At 44.5% G+C, this 23,896-nt stretch overlaps 1 protein-coding gene across 5 annotated transcripts in view; it reads left to right on the forward strand.

Moving 5' to 3' along the window:
- Nucleotides 1-23,896, forward strand: part of fer1l6 (fer-1 like family member 6) — a 91,265-nt gene that overhangs the window by 57,477 nt on the left and 9,892 nt on the right. For all 5 annotated transcript variants that reach the window (XM_077727695.1, XM_077727696.1, XM_077727697.1 and 2 more), the window contains 4 exons: nucleotides 5,022-5,110; nucleotides 5,185-5,304; nucleotides 5,400-5,445; nucleotides 17,265-17,368. In XM_077727695.1, the coding sequence (XP_077583821.1) occupies nucleotides 5,022-5,110; nucleotides 5,185-5,304; nucleotides 5,400-5,445; nucleotides 17,265-17,368 (359 nt within the window). The remainder of the gene's footprint in view (nucleotides 1-5,021; nucleotides 5,111-5,184; nucleotides 5,305-5,399; nucleotides 5,446-17,264; nucleotides 17,369-23,896) is intronic.

Consider the following 23,896-nt stretch of genomic DNA (forward strand, 5'->3'; position numbering starts at 1 on the left):
AAAGAGGCCGTTCGTTCTCATTTGTATGCTTTGTTTAATAACTCAACAAAAACTTATAAAACAACGGGCTTGAATCAACCAAATCTAACTGAAAATAAAACATGATATCCCACATCTCGGCGTGGTGTCGTGGAAATGACGTCAGCAAGTGACGTCCGCATGATTAGAAAACTCCATCCGACGACGACGAACACAAACCATAGTCCTTAAATAACCCAGGATCATAATCAAGTAATTGATCACAGCTGAACAGAAAATGCCATCAAGCCAGGTGGGGCAAACGAGCCACTCCTGACACTTTTTTGTAAATTAATATTTAGTCTTTTTAATTATTCTATTTTTCTTCCATAATTGGAGATAATACACCTTACATTTAATTATTTGTTTTTCCTCAGCATGTAGGTACAGTTGTGGTCAAATGTTTACATACACTTGTGAAGAACATAATGTCATGGCTCTCTTGATTTTCCAGTTATTTTTACACCTCTGATTTTTCTCTGATAGTGATTGGAACAGATACTTTGTCACAAAAAACATTCATGAAGTTTGGTTCTTTTATGACTTTATTGCGGGATAACAGAAAAAGTGATCAATCTGCTGGGTCAAAAATATACATACAGAAACACGAATTAGCAATGTTGGTCACTTAGAAAGTTGTGTCAGTGAAATGAACTTCGTAGCATCCTATTTTAACTTATTGTGAGTAAATACAGCTGGTGACTTCTCTGAGGCCATTTAAATATGGCTCATTGGATGCAAACGCCCACAAATGCTACAATGGGAAAGTGAAAGGAGCTCAGCATGGATCTGAAAAAGTGAATCCTTGACTTGAACAAGTCATGCAAGTCACTTGGAGCCATTTCAAAGCAGCTGCAGGTCCCAAGAGCAGCAGTGCAAACAATTGTTTGTAAGTACAAAGTGTTTGGCACTATTTGTCACTGCCATGAGCAGAAAGAAAACGCAAGCTATCACCTGCTGCTAAGAAAAAAAAATTGTCAGGAGGGTGAAGATTCAACCGAGAATCACCAAAAAGCAGATCTGCAAAGAATTAGAAGCTGCTGGAACACGTGTCAGTTTCTCATCTCTATGGACTGCGAGGCTGCCATGCAAGTAGGAAGCCCTTTCTCCAAAAGCGGCACCTTAAGGCTCGACTGAAGTTTGATGCTGATCACATGGACAAAGGTAACACCTTCTTGGAGGAAAGTTCTGTGGTAAGACGAAACAAAAGTGGAGCTGTTTGGCCACAATGCCCAACAATATGTTTGGAGGAAAAAAAGGTGGGGCCTTTAACCCCAAGTACACTATGCCTACCGTCAAGCACGGTGGTGGTAGTATTATGCTGTGGGGGTGTTTTGATTCCAATGGAATTGGTGCTTTACAGAGAGTAAATGGGAGAATGAAGAAGGAGGATTACCTTCAAATTCTTCAAGATAACCTAAAGTCCTTAGCCCGAAGATTAGGTCATTGGCACAGTTGGGTGTTCCAACAGGACAATGACCCCTAATACAATCAAAAGTGGTAATGGTATGGCCAAATTAGGATAGAATTAAGTTTTTCGAATGGCCTTCCCACAGTCCTCACCTGAACCCCATTGAGAACTTGTGGACAATGCTGAAGAAACAAGTCCATGTCAGAAAGCGATCAAGTTGAACTGAACTGCACCAATCTTGTCAAGAGTGGTCAAAGATTCAACCAGAAGTTTGCCAGAAGCTTGTGGATAGCTACGAAAAGCTACCCAAATGAAGTGAAAATGGCCAACGGACATGTTACCAAATATTAGCGCTGCTGTACGTATATTTTTGACCCAGCCGTTTTGATAACTTTTTCTCTTCACCCATAATGAAGTCATAAAAGAACAAAACTCCATGAATCATTTTTGTGACAAAGTAGTATATGTTCCAATCACTCTATCAGAGAAAAAATAGATTTGTAGAAATAAATGGAAACTCAAGAGAGCCATGACATTTGGTTCTTGACAATTCAGCTATTTTTTGCAGAAATCTGCCTTGAGACCTTCACAATCAGTTCTGCAGGCTCTGCTGCATAAAAAAAGCGTCGATAAAACTGTTGCTTTGACTAATCAGATTTCAATTTGGTGACACCAAGGCCTTCTCGCAGGTGTAGGGATACGTCATTACTTTCACCAACTAGTGATAGAGTGGACTAGCCAGAGCTACCAAACTGTATCTGGAGCGAGCTGCACAAGGAAATCTATTGTTGTGTTGATTTAATAGCGGTTTTGTCAACCTGCAATGACCGAAGGAGCAGAAGAAATTGATTTGTTTGCAGATTTACTGTCAAATCCATTTTCAAATGGACATCATTAAAAAAGGTCGGACACCTCCAAAGCTAGCAAGCCTGTCGGCACCGGGAACGAACATTTTCAGCATTAAAAACGTATGCCAGAAATACGACAGGATGGGCTCGACTTACAGCATTAGCTTCGATGGCGATAGAAAAGAAGGAGGAAGAAAGGAGGATGGATATTGTGTAGACTTAAAAATGATTTTTGGCGAGTAAAATATGGATATATTCCTTAATAATATTTCAATTGTATGAGGTTATTATTGATAATTTTGATGTGTCGTAACTTTAGCTGCAGTAGAGGTTTTATAGCCATAAAATAGTTTTTGAGAGTTGAATTTATTCGCTGTGAAAGCGCTGCTAAAAGATGCCCAGACCACCACTGGTATATATGTATATACAGACGCTCCCTTACTTATGAGCGTGTTACGTCCCGAGCAATTGTTCATAAGTTGAATTTGTTTGTAAGTTGATTCAGTGCTATTTTTGTATTATAAATGATGTTTAAGGCCTATATAAGTATATATAAGCGCATTTGTATGTTTAAGGCTTGTATAAGTAACCAGCAGTGTTTTGTACTAAAAAGAAAGAATTAAAAAAATGGAGAGAATTCCTACTGTACTGTATACATACATTAGAGAAAAAGAGATTTATTAGAAACTGGCCGAAAGAAGCTATTTAAATCATTCATCATAAATGATGCGGTAGCACAGTATAGTATCTTTCAATTGATCCTTGGGTCCTGCTGCTTGATCTTTCTTTTTATAAATTTTACTGACCATGCAATGCTCAACACTTCCTCACGCGCATCAAGCTTCTTTAATATTTGCCACTTTCGTTTCAAATAAAATGGCTTGCCTCTTTCTTGAACCTCAAGATTCTTTGCGCACTGGAGATACGTTCACACACTTCCGCACTGCAACGAACTGGGCAGAGGAAGGTGGATTCTGGGTGAGCTTAGCTCTCACAGCGCCAGGCGTCGGTATTAGTGGCGGAAAGAAGCACTACTCGGAAAAAGGCGCGCAATACAAAATGGAACTTACGAAAAAAAAATTGACATAAACATAAGATGCACAGACATGTTTGTATGTACCGTTGTTCACAACTCAAATGTTCGTAAGAAGGGAAGGGAGCGTCTGTATTTATGATCCAAGATGGCGCCGTTCAAGGGGGAGCCTGTAGGAGTAGCTCTGCACCAAGCGTGTCAGACTCTTATGTTTTTCATGTTTTACAGCCCTTCTATCTTTTTTTAAATGACATTTTAATATTTCTTAATATATTCCTTTTTACTTTACTTTTTACTTTAGACTTTTTACTTTAACGTTTTTACAACTTTCCTTGTTCTGTTAGCCTGGCATCTTTCGGATACTTCTTTTTTTTTTGGAACCAGCCAGCCATGCCTAGGCCAACATGGGACTAGCTGTTACAATACGCAGCAGGAGGAGCAACAACTCCCTGCTGTCGGGAGAAGAGGCAACACTCCTGACCAACCATTCCATCGTGGGATGGGATGGAAGATCTGACGGCGCCTACCAGCAACGGAGTCGAGGAGTTTTGCCCTACTGCTGGTTTCTTTAGCTTCAGACTAACTTGGAAGCTTGGAAGAGCGACTCTGCATATTCTCCACCCCATCTCGTGGAAGACTTCCTGTGTGTTGTTCCAGTTTTTGTCCAACGTTACAACGACTTTTTGAGTCCGATTGAATTTTAATGATTTGATGAATCCATTTACTTTGATTTGTTTTGTACTATGGCTTTTGCTTTGCTGTTCTGTAGGGTTCCAGTTTTCGTCCAACTTTACAACGTCTTTTTGGGTCCGATTCAGTTACCGCAACCAAAATGGCGCTGTTTAAGCAGCAGCCTGCGGCCGCGGTAGCTCCGTCCACTCTTGTTCGTTTTGTGTTTTTGCTGCTTTTATGTTTTAACGATTTGATGATTCCATTACTTTGATTTGCTTTGTACTTTGGGTTTTTGCTTTGCAGTTCTGTCTAATCACCTTCTTGCTACTGCCACAATGTAATTTCCCGAATACGGGATGAATAAAATTATCCAATCCTATCCTCTATGTATGTGTGCATAGGTAGGGTATGTGTGGTTAGTTCAGACATGGGCAAACTACGGCCCACGGGCCACATCCAGCCCGCTAGGCCTTTTAATCCGGCCCGCCGACGTTGCCCAATTTTTTTTACCAAAATGGTGCCGTCACATGGAAGCTAGTGGCAGTAGCTCTGTCCACTCTTTTTTGTTTTTTGTGTTTTACAGCCCCTCTATCTTTTTTTAAAAATTACATTTGAATATTTCTTAATACATTCCTTTTTACTTTACTTTGTACTTTATACGTTTTACTTTAATGGTGAGTGATGAGTATGTTTATACTTAAGTCCTTTTTTCTGTTGATGTTTCATGTGTACTGTTAACGGATGCAGTTTTTCATATGTAACGTATCTTGTGCTGACCCGGCCCATCTGTCAAATTTTTAAAGTCAATGTGGCCCCCGGAAAGAAAAGTTTGCCCAACCCTGGGTTTGTTAGTTTGTAACGTCTTTTTTTCTGCAATTTTAATTCTTCTTATTCTAACTCAAGTATGGTGGTTATTTAGAATATAGTAAATTTTGTGGAAAATGTTTCCCTTACAGTATATATTTTCTTTTGTGCAGCATATAAAAATACGCATTTCAAAAAATTTATTTAAAAATATTTTTTTGATATTATTCATTAGAAATAAGCTCTAACGTGACATCAACTCCTGACATTGTCATCACAGTTGAGCAATCGACTTTGGAAAAGACAACACCCACAAGTAATAAGGTGATCCCGATAAACAAGGTTGCAACTGCTTTTCATTGTCATGTCGAGGAAAAGAATGTTTTTTGTGTTTGCAGGAGAGCCGAAAAAAGAGCAACCGACGTTCTACCAAGCGAAGGAGGCGGACCATCGCAGATGAGTCAGCAGAGTGTGTCATTGACTGGTGGTCTAAATATTATGCGTCTCTGGATAAAGAAGTATAGTAGAGTGCACATTTTTGACACAGCATTCGCAAATCAAGTTATTCTTTGATTTTTATTTCTCAAAAAAAATGGTGTTGTTTTACTTCCAGACCAACCAGACAGAGAATTCTCCGTTCCCTCAAGTCTTTGAAAAAGGTAAAATGATATTGAATCTTGGGTGGCAGTCTCCAGGCTGGAAGTTTTTATTTGGTTGGTTTCTGGAATACTGTTTTGGTTGTCGAAGGTCGCTTTAAAAGGAAGCAAGGGTGAAAGCAGTGAAACTTTTCTTAAGGGAGTGCAGTGTGCAAGTATGGAAGTTAGCGTTAAGAAAGCGTAGCCATGTGAACCACCTACAGTTGTACCTCAACCTCAGGGGTCGGGAACCTATGACTCGCGAGCCAGATGTGGGTCTTTTAATGATTGCATATGGCTCAAAGATAAAACAAAATATTCTCACTTGTTTTAAACCATCCATCAATTTTTCACTGCACATGTCCTGTTCAGGGCTGCAGGAGCATTTGTCTATTATTTTAATTGGATGATACTACATTTGCCATTACTGGTTAAACAGGTAAACGCCTCCTTTTGAATAAGTCTGAGACTGCGTCTGCTTGGTCATTAGCTCAAAGCTAACCCTTCGACAAAGAAGATGGCGAAAAGAAAAAAAAGACGACGAGTATCGTACATTTTAGGACGAATGGACCGAATAATTCGCTTTTGTGGAGAGAGCGGATTCTGCAGTGTGTCTAATTTGCAATGAGAAAATTACATCGTTTTCATTGCATTATACACCACGAGGCATTTTGTGCTCAGATGTGTGACAGGCAGTTTGGCGAAGTGATGTCGCTGGTCATTCGTGTGATCAACTTTATTGTTGCCCAAGTCTTAAATGATCGCCAGTTTAAAACGCCTGAACGAGATCCGGACTTTCCTTGAAATGAAAGGCGTCGGACATCCTGAGCTAGCCGACACCGAGTGGCTCCTCATGTTTTACTATCTCGTAGATCTAACTGAACATGTGAACCAGCTCAACCTGAAAATGCAAGGCATTGGAAATACAGTGTTATCCCTTCAACAACTTGTATCTGCTTTTGAAAACAAGCTGGAGCTTTTCATCATGGATCTTTAAACAGGTCGTTTACTACATTTTGAAAAACTGAGCCAATTTAAAGATGCATGCACAGTAAGCGAGCCCATTCAAAGCTTTGATCTCCAGCAGCTAGCTGGCTGCACATCCAGTCTCCTACAGTCATTCAAAGCACGATTTGGAAAATTTCGTGAGCACGCTCGTCATTTTAAGTTCATCACCCAAATGAATGTTCACTGAACACAGCCGACCTGAATCACATCCCTGGTGTCTCCGTCAGAGATTTTGAAGCAGAAGTGGCTGACCTGAAGGCCTCAGACATGTGGGTGTATAGGTTTAAGTCTCTGAATGAAGATTTGAAAAGACTCATACAACAGAAAACAGAGTTGGCGAGCAAGCACATGTGGACGGAAATTATAAAACTCCAACCTGTCAGGAGTGGCTGGATTGCCTTTCCTGGCATGACGTCACGATAATTATCAGCTGTCACTAATTACGTGATTAGATTATTTTTGGTATTTAAGCATTATGATTTTCTGTGGACGCCGTCGGATCGTTCTGGTTTCGTCCTGGTTTCGTTTCCTGTTTTTCCTCTTAGTCATTGCCGTTTCCATTGACGCCACGCCGCATGTTCATTCCGTTTGTCACGAGAGATCAAGCTAAGTTGTTTACGTTATGTTACCACGTTTATTAAATCAACCTACAAGAGCTACAGATCTGCCTCACCTTTCCATTACTTCGGCGACTCTGCATCTGGGTTCAACTTCCCCTACGATCGCGTCGCACTACGCGGCTCGATCATAACAGCACGATCCGACCAGCAAGGACCCAGCGGAGCGCCACCCACGCTCGCGGCGACGCACTCGGCGACGCCGACCATCTACCTCTAAGACACCCGACTGCTTGGAGTGTATAAGAAACCCCTCAGAATCGTTTAGGAGTTTTATAATGAACACACCGTGGTGCGGGGCTCTCAGGCACATCATTGCTGGGGAGGAGTCCCAGCTGGTAGGAGAGTTAGAGCCGCAGCGTACTCATACGCCCCACCACTGCTATGCACGTCGCCCTGGGAAGCCTTTACCGTTTCATCATGATGCCCAGGTGCGTACAACCACCAGAGACCGCCCAAGTTATCTTATGCCTATGCCCAGAGGAATTGATTCACCATGGAGGGAGCCTGAAGATTCTGGTGAGGAGGACATCGTTGAGGAAATTGATTTTTTCGCTGGCGTTTCGGAATCCGATGATGAATTCTTTGACCAATTCGGACCCCGAGACCTTCCACTGGAGGAGGATTATCCCGATTGTTCCCCCGATAATTCCTATTACAAATACCCCGACCAGCAATTACAGAGTGGGCTAACCACCAATTATGGGGCACGACGTGATGGCGGGGGTGCTGTGCAATCCTCCCAGAGGAGGCGCTGAGCGCCACGCCGTAGAGCGAAGCGAAAGCAATGCCTGGACACACTAACCACTGTCCAAGTTACGCGCCCGCCCACGTCCTTCCAAGCTCTTTTTCCGACCACGTCCCTCCAAGCTCCTTTTCCGACCACGTCCCTCCAAGCTCCTTTTCCGACCACGTCCCTCCAAGCTCCTTTTCCGACCACCACCACGCTTTTCCAAGTGCCCGAAGTTACTCGGCCGACCACGCCTTTCCAAGTGCCCGAAGTTACTCGGCCGACCACGCCTTTCCAAGTGCCCGAAGTTACTCGGCCGACCACGCCTTTCCAAGTGCCCGAAGTTACTCGGCCGACCACGCTGTACCAGCAGCTCCTAAGGACTATGCAGCCCTCCCCGTTCCAAGTGGCCGAAGTCACTCGGCCGACCACGCCTGTCCAAGTGGCCGAAGTCACTCGACCGACCACGCCTGTCCAAGTGCCCGAAGTCACTCGGCCGACCACGCCTTTCCAAGTGTCCGAAGTTACTCGGCCGACCACGCTGTACCAGCAGCTCCTAAGGACTATGCAGCCCTCCCCGTTCCAAGTGGCCGAAGTCACTCGGCCGACCACGCCTGTCCAAGTGGCCGAAGTCACTCGGCCGACCACGCCTGTCCAAGTGGCCGAAGTCACTCGGCCGAACACGCCTGTCCAAGTGGCCGAAGTCACTCGGCCGACCACGCCTGTCCAAGTGGCCGAAGTCACTCGGCCGACCACGCCTGTCCAAGTGGCCGAAGTTACTCGGCCCAGCGCGCCGTTTCAAGTGCCCCAAGCTCCTGTGCCAAGGCCACGCAAATTACTCCCGTTGCCTTTGGGGTCGCCGGTCGCACCCGTACCGAAGCCACGGATCAGGTTTCTGGTGACGGACGGCCATTCTAGCACCGCTCTCCCAAGCACCGCTCTCCCAAGCACCGCTCTCCCAAGCACCGCTCTCCCAAGCACCGCTCTCCCAAGCACCGATCTCCCAAGCACCGCTCTCCCAAGCACCGCTCTCCCAAGCACCGCTCTCCCAAGCACCGCTCTCCCAACCACCGCTCTCCCAAGCACCGCTCTCCCAAGCACCGCTCTCCCAAGCACCGCTCCCCCAAGCACCGCTCTCCCAAGCACCGCTCTCCCAAGCGCCTGCCCGCCCAGCGCCTGCCCGCCCAGAAGTGGCGACGATGCTCCGGCGCTCGAGGAAGATGGGGCCGGCGACGTCGAGAGTGGTATTTCGCCGGAGTCCCTGGAAGATGGGACTGGCGACGTCGAGAGAGGCAATTCGCCGGAGTCCCTGGAGGAAGGGGCTGGCGACGTCGAGAGTGCCAATTCGCCGGTGCCCCTGGAGGAAGAAGCCGGTGACGTCGAGAGTGGCAATTCGCCGGAGTCCCTGGATGAATGGGCTGGCGACGTCGAGAGTGCCAATTTGCCGTTGCCCCTGGAGGATGGGGCCGGTGACGTCAAGAGTGGTAATTCGCTGGTGCCCCTTGAGGAGGAAGCCGGTGACGTCGAGAGTGGCAATGCGCCAGAGTCCCTGGAAGAAGGGGCGGGCGACGTCGAGAGTGCCAATTTGCCGTTGCCCCTAGAGGATGGGGCCGGTGACGTCAAGAGTGGTAATTCGCTGGTGCCCCTGGAGGAGGAAGCCGGTGACGTCGAGAGTGGCAATGCGCCGGAGTCCCTGGCAGTAGGGGCTGGCGACGTCAAGAGTGGTAATTCGCCGGAGTCCCTGGAAGGAGGGGCTGGCGACGTCGAGAGTGCCAATTTGCCGTTGCCCCTAGAGGATGGGGCCGGTGACGTCAAGAGTGGTAATTCGCTGGTGCCCCTGGAGGAGGAAGCCGGTGACGTCGAGAGTGGCAATGCGCCGGAGTCCCTGGCAGTAGGGGCTGGCGACGTCAAGAGTGGTAATTCGCCGGAGTCCCTGGAAGGAGGGGCTGGCGACGTCAAGAGTGGTAATTCCCCGGAGTCCCTGGAAGTAGGGGCTGGCGACCACAAGAGTTGTAATTCGCCGGAGTCCCTGGAAGAAGGGGCTGGCGACGTCAAGAGTGGTAATTCGCCGGAGTCCCTGGAAGAAGGGACTGGCAACGTCAAGAGTGGCAATTCGCCGGAGTCCCTGGAAGAAGGGGCTGGCGACGTCAAGAGTGGTAATTCGCCGGAGTCCCTGGAAGAAGGGGCTGGCGATGTCAAGAGTGGTAATTCGCCGGAGTCCCTGGAAGAAGGGGCTGGCGACGTCAAGAGTGGTAATTCGCCGGAGTCCCTGGAGGAAGGGACTGGCGACGTCAAGATTGGTAATTCGCCGGAGTCCCTGGATGAAGGGGCTGGCGACGTCAAGAGTGGTAATTCGCCGGAGTCCCTGGAAGAAGGGGCTGGCGACGTCAAGAGTGGTAATTCGCCGGAGTCCCTGGAAGAAGGGACTGGCGACGTCAAGAGTGGTAATTCGCCGGAGTCCCTGGATGAAGAAGCCGGCGACGTCGAGAGTGGCAATTCGCCGGTGCCCCTGGAGGACGGGGCCGGCGACGTCCAGAGAAGCAATGCTCCGGTTTCCTGGGAGAAGAGGGTTGTCCACCCCCCGAGCAAACAGGGTAAGGTGCCCGACCGTACTAAACTTCTAATATTTCCTGAAGGCAGGCAGTTTGGCAAAGACTTAAGGGACCAGCTGGGATGCCTGCCGGACCGACCACTGCCTCGTCTCGTTTCTGGCCGGCGCGGACGCCCGCCGGATCGACCACTGCCTCGTCTCGTTTCTGGCCGGCGCGGACGCCCGCCGGATCGACCACAGCCTCGTCTCGTTTCTGGCCGGCCGGCGCGGACGCCCGCCGGATCGACCACTGCCTCGTCACGTTCTTGGCCGACACGGACGCCCGCCGGACCGACCACTGCCTCGTCTCGTTTCTGGCCGGCGCGGACGCCCGCCGGACCGACCACTGCCTCGTCTCGTTTCGGGCCGGTGCGGACGCCCGCCGGATCGACCACAGCCTCGTCTCGTTTCTGGGCGGCGCGGACGCCCGCCGGATCGACCTCAGCCTCGTCTCGTTTCTGGCCGGCGCGGACGCCCACCGGATCGACCACAGCCTCGTCTTGTTTCTGGCCGACACGGACGCCCGCCAGACTTGCCGCTGCCCCGTCTTGTTTCTGACCGGCACGGACGCCCGCCAGACCTGCCACTGACTCGTCTCGTTTCTGGCCGGAACGGACGCCCGCCGGACCGACTACTGCCTCGTCTTGTTTCAGGCTGGCGCGGACGCCCGCCGGAGCGACCTCTCCGTCTGTTCTTGGGTTGGTGTGGAAGACCACCGGACAATTCTAGATCTCCCACCCACCCTCCCTGCTTGTTCCCGTTTCTCATGTTGTAATTGATCTTGGGACGTCTAGAATCCGTCCCTTAGAGGGGATGTACTGTCAGGAGTGGCTGGATTGCCTTTCCTGGCATGACGTCACGATAATTATCAGCTGTCACTAATTACGTGATTAGATTATTTTTGGTATTTAAGCATTATGATTTTCTGTGGACGCCGTCGTATCGTTCTGGTTTCGTCCTGGTTTCGTTCCCTGTTTTTCCTCTTAGTCATTGCCGTTTCCATTGACGCCACGCCGCATGTTCATTCCGTTTGTCACGAGAGATCAAGCTAAGTTGTTTACGTTATGTTACTACGTTTATTAAATCAACCTACAAGAGCTACAGATCTGCCTCACCTTTCCATTACTTCGGCGACTCTGCATCTGGGTTCAACTTCCCCTACGATCGCGTCGCACTACGCGGCTCGATCATAACACAACCCGAAGACCAGCTGATTCTCGAAAGTTGGAACGCGCTTCCTGTCACATACCACATACTGCAGTGTGTGGGTATTGCGGTATTGTCCATGTATGGATCTACGTATGCATGTGAGCAGTCATTCTCACATCTTAAAACCATCAAGTCCAACCTACGATCACGTTTAACGGATGAAAGCCTCAACGCTTGCATGAAGCTTAACCTCACCAAGTACCAACCCGACTACAAAGACGTCAGCAAATTCATGCAGCACCAGAAGTCGCATTAATGGTGAGTGTAATAACAACATTGTTTAAAAGAATAAATGCAGATGCTTATTATACTGACATTTAGTTTAATTCACTTTTAAAATATATTATATGGCTCTCATTTAAATAAATTTCCATTTTTTTTTGCTTTCATGGCTCTCTTAGTCAAAAAGGTTCCCGACCCCTGCTTTGCCTACTGTTAGACGTCAGGTTTTAGCACCTGACTCCAATTCCTTATTGTTTATTATACCTATATTCCTGACAAATTGATCTATATAGAGCACCGGGTCCCCCTCCCAAGTAATAAGCCCGTTGAGCGTTTCTATGCGTAGCGGAGGATGATAAAGGACAATGTCCCAACCCGAGTTTACCCAGTTATAGTAATACAAAAATGAATATTCATTGATCCACGACTGTCTAAAAGGCTGTCTTTGTTCTGGATTCCCTTGTCCATTGTCCACGGATCTCTGTTGGCCTTGGATATCCACACTGGTCTTCTTATTACGGCTGGCCTTGAATATCTTCACCGCTTGACTCCTTTATCAGCATGGACTGCATTGGAGCTTCCTTGTATTCAACTTCACAAGGATATTGGACAAAGAGCCTGTTCTTTGTATAGGCATCATTATAGGGGGACCGTGCCAGTCTGCGTGATACTGAGTTAAAAACAAGTGTTTAATTATACAGCAGCAATATATAAAAATGAAGCAGCTATAATAAAATGAATGAGTAAAATATCTCAGTCTTCATTAGATATATGGTTAAAATATGTCATAGTCTTCACTTCGAAATTAATTGGTTCCAGAACTTTTATTATAAGTTGAAAATTTAGTAGAACCGTACTTTATATGTAAATTCTCTAAATTGTTCTATGATACTCACAAAACTAAACCCAATAAAATTGGTCAAAGTGTACCAATTTTGTCGGAAAGATGTAAAGACGGGAGAAAATGATCATAAAATTATTTATTACGCCACTAAAATGAATTATTGGGGTAGACCTGCCAACTGGCTTAATAAATGTTTGTTCATGTCGAGCCAATAAGGTCAAACTGGTTTTACAATTGTTTGTTAGGACAGTGGAATGTGGATAAGCCAACTAGCTGGCCTTGCAATTGTTTGTTCGCACTACGAATTGTAAGATAGCTAACTAGCTGGCCTTGCAATTGTATCCTTGTATTGTGGAATATGGCCAACTCACTTTGGAACTGTTTGTTCGAAACGCGCAATATAAGATAGGCTGCGGCAGTTTGTGTGTGCTATAAAAATATCGTGTTTGCATACAACTTAAACCTGCTAATGTCTAACCATATTAGCCCAGTTTTGTTTACATAAGCTCTGTCCTACATCACTGTCTTAGGAATATTACCCGATAGTTCCTATATAAAGACTGACCTAGTGTTCATTCAGAGAGAATTGCGAGGAAGGCAGGCTGTGAGAGGTTCACAGCTGTCGGAGCATTCTCCAACCATCCTGCAGTCCGGTAATAAACATATTTCCTATTTAAATTGATCTCACTCGTTCTTACCCTGCTCCTGAAGTTGTATTTTCCGACCTATCATGAATAATAAACATGCAAAATCTATTGGTGTTTAAGCGCAGGTGCACAAGTGTCAAGAAGCTAACAGCTGGCAAAAGAGATAAATATTTCAAAACAACATTCCATTGAATTTTCAATCTTTTTCATTAACAATTTTTGATTTCTTTGGCACCTAATTTTCACCCATTTTATTTATCACCACTGCTTCTTACCTGCTTGGGTTTAAGTTCCCTTTTGGCAATGTTTGGTGACGGACATTTTGAGAAAAAGAGACCTAAAGACAATTGCGTTTGAACACATCTATTAAAAAAAATTCTCCCATTATTTTTCTCATTTGTGCTGTTGGAATGGTAGCTGCTTCCTCCTCAGCCACCTTCTTCATCTATTGCCGAGCATTGTATTAATTCTTGCTCCGTTGAAAGTCTCATTGAATTATTCATGTATTGCCGAGGATTGCATTAATTCCTCCTTCGTTGAAAGCTCGTTTTGGTGCCCCTTCGACCAATTCGTTTTTGTGCTCATTACCACCCGCGGAATAATTTTGCACATCGCAAGTGGCGGTTGAGGCTCGACTGCCAGTCTGTCGAAGGCAGTCAGCCACAGCTTCCTCCATGCGTACCGTATTTTGTGTTATAGAGCGCAGTCTTACTTGCGGGTATATTTTCTCTTTTTTGTCAATACATTGGACGCTTTATCCGATAAGGTGCTAACATGACACTAGGCTAGCGTATGTTATGCTATCCGCTAGCATATGTTATGCTATCCGCTAGCATATGTTATGCTATCCGCTAGCATATGTTATTCTATCCGCTAGCATATGTTATGCTATCCACTAGCGTATGTTATGGTAGCTGCTAGCGTATGTTACGCTGGGCACTAGCGTGTTTTTTAAAGACAGGACGAGCAAAAATAAGTTTGACAATGCTTCATTGTGGCAAAATATACACTGTAATATAAAGAATTGTTGTTGAACATTCTAGGCCCATCTGTCCGTCAGAGTTGTGTATTCCGGGAACTTGATTCCAGCTATGGCGAATGCTCGAATAGTGCTGGCCGACACTTAAGCCCAGTCATCCACAATCCATTCTAACTCACGACATGCATCATTCCCAAGCCTTTGATTCTCCTCGCTGTTATATCAGCATCGACAACTCATTCCAAAATGTCACGTAACTTGTGCGACGCTGCCTGCCCGACCTACAATGTTGGCCATCCATTAGCAAAGCTGTTAAATTGTGTTCAGTCCATTTTCCAAGCGTTCACATCCACATTGTTTTGTCATTTACGTCAAGCATTTCCACTGTATCGCTTTAATATGCTGTTTGTTTGAGTATTGAGAGTGTTTTTTGTGATTTAAAAGCATTGCTAACACATAAGTCAAATGGCTTGCCACTCCTCTGGGATGTTTTAAGTGGATTTACCATAATGCTTGGAATGCGCGGGTAGGCTATTTTTAGGGTGAACGTCCGCTGGGTTGATCACAATAAGTAGTGTGCCGGCAAGAAATAAAACCAGTCACTCAAGCGGTCAGGGCCAAACAAAAAAAAATATTTAGTGCACAGACGAGACGCGTCGACCGATTGGGTGCATCGACCATTTTAGAGAAAATTTCAGACTTTTAAGTGTGCCTTACAGGTGTGAAAATACAGTAAATTCAAGCACTCAACGGCGAACGGCGGTCAAACAGATATAAGAGAATCTTGAAACCAGGAGTTTTATTATGATCCCAGTTGAGTGTAATGAGATTGTAAAGTGAGAATCAATGCATCCGCGAAAACTTCTAAAAAAGATAAAACATATGGGAAATGTATTGATATTCGGGGGATTTCGAATCTTGAGGCACTCATTTGCATATAGAAAGCTTTTGTAACCTGAAGATTTGGTACTTGGAAACAATCGTAAGTAGAAGTACGACTGTATTTGCAATACCACTAAAAACCAACGTTGTGCTTTGAAATTCTAAATGAATCATATTAACAAATGAAGATCCGTCGGAGTGCCTTATTGTGGAACAGTACTTAACGCAAAACGGAAAATGTCGGATCTAATCCATATACATTCAATAACTTCGGATCAGAGGAAGCACAAAAAGTCGGTCGTGATGAGAATTTACCAGACTTCAGTTGAAGGATGGGGTCAGAGTAGCCAGCACTGGGAGAGGTGTCCATCCCCCAGCCTGACCAGTTCGGATCTCAGCTACCCACAACAGATAAGCTAGTTTTCTGAACAAAGGGTCATGTGACATAGGTACAAACTTTAGGCGGGAAGAGTTGAACAAAGAAATGGGCGTGTCATGGTATATGACGCGCCCCTATCTCATAGGTGTCATGATGGAAATTTCCACTAGGCTCTGCCAAATTCTATCCTAGTGACTATACTGAATAAAAGAATAAAGAATACATTCTGTACTCCACAGAAAAGGCTGTCTATCAATTGAGGAGAGCTTTCCTGAGCCATTTGTAGCTTCACAATGATGAAAATATAAGTGATGTGCCGGGAGATATTAATCTGTAGTCAATTCATAAAAGTAATAAACCGAAGATTGATGTCCTAGAGCAAGGATAGGCAAACTAGACCTCAAGGGCCGCTGAGAGTGCATGTTTTTGTTCCAGCCAATCTAGCACAGAGCTTAACCAATGAGATTTCTCCAAACAACAAGAAGCACCTCACTGTAATCCACTGATTGTACTTGTAGAACACAAGTTTGGTGAGAATGGGTTGGAATGCAAAACCTGCACCCATTGTGGCCCTTTGTAAAATAGTTTGCCCACTCCCGTCCTGGAGGGTGCTGTTTTTTTAATAGTTATAATAGCTAGTATTCTACAATGTTCTGTTTTAAGTCTCCTTTCATGTCATCATTTCTCCTGTTGACTCATTTCATCTCCTATCTCATTTTCTGAACCGCTTTATCCACAAAGGGTCGCTGGGGGTGCTGGTGCCAATCCCAGCTGTCTCCGGGCCAGAGGCGGGGGACTCCCTGAATCGGTTGCGAGCTTATTGCAGGGCACGAGGAGATGGACAACCATGCACACTCACTCCCATACCTTGGGGAAATTTAGAGTGTACAATCAGCTTAGCATGCATGCCTTTGGAATGTGGGAGGAAACCAGAGTACCCAGAGGAAACCCACGCAGGAGAACATGCAAACTCCACACAGATGGACATGACCTGGATTTGAACCCAGGGACCTAGAGCTGTGAGCCCGACGCGCTAACAACTCGCAGCACCAGGCTGCCCTCCTGTTGACTCATCATTGTTAAATATATTGGATGGAAGCTTCAAAGATACCAAACAATAGAGTAAAAATAATATGTTTACCCAGCCATCTGTCTCACACCCACACACACACTTTTGTGCATTACAGCAGTGCCGTACTGCTGCTTGCTCAGCGATGGAATACAGTCTTTGGGTAAGGACATATGAGAAAATTTGAGTGGTGTAAGCGTAGATCAGTGCTTCTCAAATAGTGGGGCGCGCCCCCCTGGGGGGTTGTGGTGCGATACCTGGGGGGGCGCGTGTAACTCTGGGGAACAGGATTTTATTTGGCCGTACTAGTATAAAGTGTAACTGCGCATCCACTACAGTAGCTGGCAGTCGCGCTCTCATTGTTACTTCTGTCATGTTTGCGAGAGTGCAACATTTCACATGTTGTACTCATAACCATTTCATAAAATGATTTTATTTATAGTCACGGTGGGAAGTGGGGGGCGCGAATAGTTTCTTCTTGTTAGGGGGGGCCTAACAGAAAATAATTGAGAAGCACTGGCGTAGATAGTCATTCGGCCTTAGTGTATCCAAATTGATAGTTTAAGATTTGGTGTAGTTCTGCTATGACTTGTTTATTTCCCCCGCCTATAGAAAGTTGTTTTCTCTTTCCTTTCTCAAAACTGTACATTTGTTCATATTCTGTTAGTGAGCAGTTCATTGGACGGCAACAAGAAAAAGAAACAGAAGGGAAAAGAAATGCAAGAGCAGAACCAGAACCTGAGTCTGCGCTCCAAATTGGCCACCCTGCAGGTACTTTTATTCATAAAAATGAAGTCATTTTTTTATTTGCAGTGATTGAAATCAGCACCTATAAAACATATGCACCAGATATAGACACCTGGGGTCACCAGCTCTGATTCTCGAGGGGACTTATCCAGTCTGTTTTTCATGCCATCCTCATATGTTTGACATTTTGCATTGTAATTACACTTGCATGTTTTGCAGACATGCTTTACAGTTTGAGCAATACAACCATTGTGAGAAAACACTATAGTTGAGAAAATATGAACAGACATGCGAAATGTAACTTTTATACTTCTAAAATTTGACCTCTAAAATTGCCATGAAGATTTTTCCTCCCCTCAAATGAATGGACATACCTGTGAACCTCAGCCAATTATTCCCCTTATTAATGATTGCAATTCCTCTTATTAAGCGATAATAAACCGTACAAATGCTACGCGGCACATTTACTCATATAGAGTGTACTTAAAAGTAAAATTTTCCCCAAAGTGGACGTAATCCCCAATCGGTGCGCCTTTTGTATGCACTAAATTTAAGATTCTGTAGATGTCGCTGTATGACACTGGCACCTTGACTGTCTGAGTACATTGCTTGCTGGCTATATTCATATAGTGAAAAGGCGGGCTTGTGAAAGGGGAATGCATATACGCATATCATGCTTAACACAGGACAAAATTAGCAGTTGAGATGACGTTTTTTTTGCTACCATGGACCAGGACGATCTGGATTAGAGCCGAAATGGGAAAAATTAGATCGGTTTTACAAAAAACTACTTAAAAAAATACACGTACAAAAGTTGCAATACGGCGTGCACGATTTGAAATGATAAAAAAAATGATAAAATAAGGGGGAAAATGTATACGTTGACAGGTATGTATAAACAGTCCTCCTTTTAGCCTTGTGTCCTAAATGTAAACAATATGCTGGTCAGTCAGCGCAACATTCTTCTCCAGCCTTATGCCTATTTTCCCAAAATCATTTTTATAATACTTTCTCATTCTTTAACTTCAATTTTTTTCACCGCAATCACCAATCAATCAATCAGTAAAAATTGTAAACGTACCGTATTTACTGGCATATAAAGCTGCATTTGTGGGAAAAAAATTGATTCGAGGCTACGGCTTATATGCACGTAAAAAGATAACATGCACGAAACTGCATAGTGAGAAAGACATAACACCATGCCCCATCACGCCATGACGCTAGACAATGCGGCCAATACGGTCATTTATTTCAAAATGGAGAAAAGCTAAACACATAAAACGCGAAACAACATTTATTTTGACATCTATATACGAAATTCCAAGAGAAAAAAAAGATCTTGCATAAAAGGTTAAAAAGCTCTTGTGTTTGTCACCGCTTGCTCATGGCGTCGCCAGCCCACCCCAATTATAAACGTGCTCTGACTGGCCCGATGTGAGTAGCCTTGATAGGTATTTAAGGCTGATCAAAGGTGTGTGTGTGTGTGTGTGTGTGTGTGTGTGTGTGTGAGGCAAAAGCAAACACCCACACAAACGACATTGACAACCACACTGTTAGACGATAAGTCTAAGATGATAGCCTTTGATGACTTTTATTAATCTTTCTATAATGCACTAGACAATCGTCATCAAAGTGGGCGATCGCACGACTCGTGGACACTTTTTTTGTTTTGCTACAAAGAGAGAAAATTTGTGAACTTTCTCCAGATTTTTGTTTTTCCAATGCCCGGTGCTTCCTGCTTGTCTGTCTTCTCGTTTTACAGCCCATATTGTCGAGTCTTCCATAAACTCAAGAGTTTGTTTTTATGCCCCTCAACCAACTTGTCATCCACGCTGACCAATTTTCTAGGAAGGCATGATGATAAAAACAGAAGCAGCTGCTTTATCCACACTCAACAACAACAAAAAAAACGACAAACAGCGATCAAAAGTACATAAGAGAGATTTTTGAAACATGAATCGTGATTATTGTAAGACAGCCAATGAGATCCCAGTACGGTGTATGGGGTGGGGTGTCTAAAGTGAGAAACAATGCATCCCGACAATATTTTCAAAATAAAATAACAGATGACGAATTCATGTACAGTGGTACCTCGACTTACGATCGTAATACATTCCGAGACTGTGATCGTATAACAAGCATATCATAACTCAAGCGGACGTTTCCCTTTGAAATGAATTGAAAACAAATTAATTCGTTCCAACCCTCTGAAAAACCACCCAAAAAACAATTTTGGATTGAAAAAGAGGTTTTATTTCTTCTAATTCGACATATATTGACAAAGTAATAAATAACAAGTGGTTTAATAGTAGTAAAATATGTTTAATAGATGTAAAATTACACCCATTTCGCGGAGGGGAGATACAATGACATACACGGATGCGGGGGCTGTTCGGGGAGCAACAACGCACTCGTAAACGAACAAACAAATTTAAATTAACTTGGATAACTATACAGTGGAACCTCGCTACTTCGCGGTTCCACCATCACGGCTTCAGAGCTTCGCGTCTTTTTAAATAAAAATTTAAAATATTAAAAAAATCTATAATAATGAAAAATATCAAATTGAAATTCACCGGGGCTTTCGCTCCGAGCCGATCCGGGGACCGTGCACCACGTCGGACTTATTTTTATGAGACACCGCCGTTTGACATAGTCTCATTTTCAACCTTTTTCTGAGAAACAGGAAATCCACCGGGGAATTTCCACCGAGCCTATCCGAGGATAGTGCACCACGTCAGACTTATTTTTATGAGACATCGCCGTTTGACATAAGTCTCCTTTTCAACCTTTTTCTGAGAAACAGGAAATTCACCGGGGCTTTTCCACCGAGCCTATCCGAGGATAGTGCATGCTTCGGACTGAACCATTCTGACGCCCCACCGTTTGACTTAGAAAATGTTTTGGACTTAGAAAATGTTTTGGATTTCGAGAACCGGGAAATTCAGCGGGACATTCGCCCGAGTCTATCCGAGGATCGTGCATCTTCTGATACATTTCTCTGAGACACCACCGTTTGACTTGACCGTCGTTTTTTCGACATTTTTCATGAGAACCAGGAAATCCACTTTAAATACAGTTTCAGGTTTTATGGAGGTCTATTTTAATACAGTAAATTGTTCGGTAGAACAGTGTTCTAGAACCTCAATTGTTTTTGTAAACAGACATTTTTTTTTTGTTATAACATGAATTTTACTCTCTGTATCCGTATTCTATATGGTGTACTGTATACTATATATTGCCTTCCCTTCAAAATATTTTGATAATGACGCACACAAATATTATCACAATACGCGAAAACCAAGCTTTAGAATTAGGGTGCCACATCACTTGTAGGTTTTCCTTCTTGACGTTGTCTCTTGAAGGCACGCGTGTTCTCCGCATTGTACACTAGTAGCGGCTTAACTTTACAGTCACTACTCGCATTAACACACAACGCTGGCGTTTAGTCATCCTTCATAGGTTTGTGTCCCGGTAATGCCTTCTTCTCTGCCACGATGTCCGCCTTGACATATTTTTCCAAAACAGACCAGTTTCATCGCAGTTGAAAACTTGCTGGGGGATGTAACTTTCCTCGGCGATAATCAAGGCATATGTCTTGATGCGTTCTTCTGCTTAAGGATGGTGGAAATGGCTGACATATTCCTCTCGTCTTGCCTAGCGAGCTCAGTAACACGTAGCCCCACACTTTCTTTGCAGAACTCTGCCGATCCATAGTAATATTGTTTACCTGGTATGTAAATGTGACCAATGCGGGGGGGAAAGCGGGCGTGTGGGGAAATGCAAAGTTGCCCAGTGGTCGTAGAAATATTTTATACACGAAAAAATTGCAAAAAAAGACAGTGCCATGGCCACCTGGCTTGGTCGCATCACGAAATTTGGATCGTATCTTGGGCGAATTATTGGATCAAAATTTTTGTCGTAAGACAAGAATGTTGTCTGACGAGCGGTCGTATCACAAGGTTCGACTGTACTTTTTGGGTTCAGTGGCGGTCCGTGAATTTTCTAGCAACGCCTTCAGCTATGTCTGAATCAATCCAATGCTCAAAAACTATTTTATGGCTATAAAACCTCCATTGCAACTATAGCTGACGGCTGGGTCTCTCCTTCGGCAAATTTACCGACCTCCTAGTAACGAGTCTAGCACCTCTGAGGATTACCGTCAGGTGCTTTTGGTGACTCTATAACAACAACAACATCACCATGTAAATTGTCGAGACTACATTAGTTTACATCTACAACAACCAATAGTACTACATTTCCAAATAAGGATCTATCTATCAAAGCACGTATCACAATTTACCCCTGAACCAAAATAAATCATTTTTACACAGCACACTTAATGTCAAAACATGACTATAATAAGCACACACGCATGCAACATTCGTGCAGGGACACCTATGAAAGAATATGTCGGTTAATCTGCACTAATGTGAATATATATTAATCACAGCTGAATCTATTCAACAGCGGTGGTTCAGAAAGAAATTGGAAAATGCTTGCGCGTTTAGTTATTTTCAACTGTTTCAACAATCAATCTAACGCACACACACATGAGGTAGGAGATGAGACGGGTACAAAGGAGCAGACATGCACACACTGGCACACTGTACCCAATCTGGAGACAACAAATTGAATTGATTGATTTTACATCTTACTCCCCTGTATATGTAGTGAAGTTATGCATTAATATACTATTATTTGGATGACTTCTCAAAAGACTACACGACGTGTTAGGGCCACACCACAGCACCCTGTATTCATTGGTGAAAATGTCACATTTATTAATAGGCGGCTGCTGCTTGGTAGTTTGTTGCCTTTTTGCACAATAGGAGGTCGCAAACAACTTGAAATAACAAAATGATTTTTATTACAATTGGACCTCTGTCCTTTGCAGTCTCTGGCTTCATCTAGTAACGGTTTCTCTAGAACAGGGGTGGCCAACCCGCGGCTCCCGAGCCGCATGCGGCCCTTTGCCCGGTTTCATGCGGCTCTTACGTCCATATCAAAGTTTGTATTTGTGTTTTATTTTTATTTGCGTGTGCGCTTCGCTTGAGTTCAATACGGTATTTTCGTCCAATGCGCATGTGCTTGGGATGAAAATACCTCAAAGTTTCCCAGTAGGAGCAAGGTCATTTGAGTAAACGTTTTTAACAGAGTGGGAGAGCTCCCGTGAACCAGAAGCGACAATGAACGGCGTCGCGCACACAAAAAGTATCCCAAAGATCGAGCGTCGGCTGAAAAAGCCACACCCCCTGCGACGCAGACCAAGGCGAGAGTGCTCAGCCGGGAGCAGCCAATAGGAGAGCGAGGTGTACACCCACTTGGTGGGCGCGCTAGTTAAAAGCCATTCATAATAAATGACAGCTCACAAGGAGCGAATGTTGCGCAAAAATAGGCTCTGATTTTATGCCAGAAGTCCCACTAAGTAACATGCATAGTAAAAGAAAAACGCTATTGTAAATTATTATATTTTTGTTTGTGGACTTGGTTGAACTGAGAGTTTGTCTGTGTGAGACAGTGCACACAATGTTCATTGTTGATAATGACTGGCCTGTGCTGTTAGTACTGTAGGAGTCAATTTATGTCATTACTATGCTGGTGTGTGACATTTACAATAAATCTGGCTGAGCAAAGGTATGTGTGTGATGTGGCTCTTTGCGGTAACACAGTAAAAAATGCGGCTCTTTGCGGTAACACAGTAAAAAATGTGGCTCTTGGTCTCTGACTGGTTGGCCACCCCTGCTCTAGAAAATGTTGACCTTAGACCAGTGCTTCTCAATTATTTTCTGTTAGGCCCCCCCCTAGCAAGAAGAAAACCATGCGCCCCCCCCACCCCCACTTCCCACCGTGACTATAAATAAAATCATTTTATAAAATTGTTATAAGTACAACATTTTATCCTTATTAACATAACTTTATTAAATCTTGTTTTAAGTCTGCAACAGAAAAGATTTTAAGTGCATCTATGCCTGAAATAAAAAATAAATGAGAGCGCCACTGCCAGCTACTGTACTGGATGCGCAATTACACTTTATACTAGTATGGCCAAATAAAATCCTGTTCCCCAGGGTTACACGAACCACCCCCCCCCCCCCCACCCAGGTAACGCAACACGCCCCCCCCCCCCCCCCCCCCCGGGGGGGACGCGCCCCACTATTTGAGAAGCACTGCCTTAGACTGAAAGGCGTGGCTGCAGGGCTTTAACATTCTGGTTCACCTTTGTAACCTCACACACACACACACACACCAACATGCTGACCTTATTTAAATTTTCTGAAAAACTACTCTTAACTTTTGTCAAATAGGCTGGAGTTATTGCTCTGGATCTGTGTCGTTCTAATATAACACACGAGAGCAGTGCCACTTAAAACACTGTAACCTGTGTGAATTAGCCGATCAAACTGCATTAATGTCCTTCAAATGCCTAAAACAGGCTTTTTGGGGGGAGAAATTTAAACGTCAACGCATGCCACCGCATGAATGATTCAGATGTGTTGGAGAAGGGAGATATGGAAAAACAGACAGCATAGGTGTCCTCTGATCTAAACG

This window comes from Stigmatopora nigra, chromosome 11 (assembly GCF_051989575.1).
Source record: "Stigmatopora nigra isolate UIUO_SnigA chromosome 11, RoL_Snig_1.1, whole genome shotgun sequence".
Lineage (NCBI taxonomy): Eukaryota > Metazoa > Chordata > Actinopteri > Syngnathiformes > Syngnathidae > Stigmatopora > Stigmatopora nigra.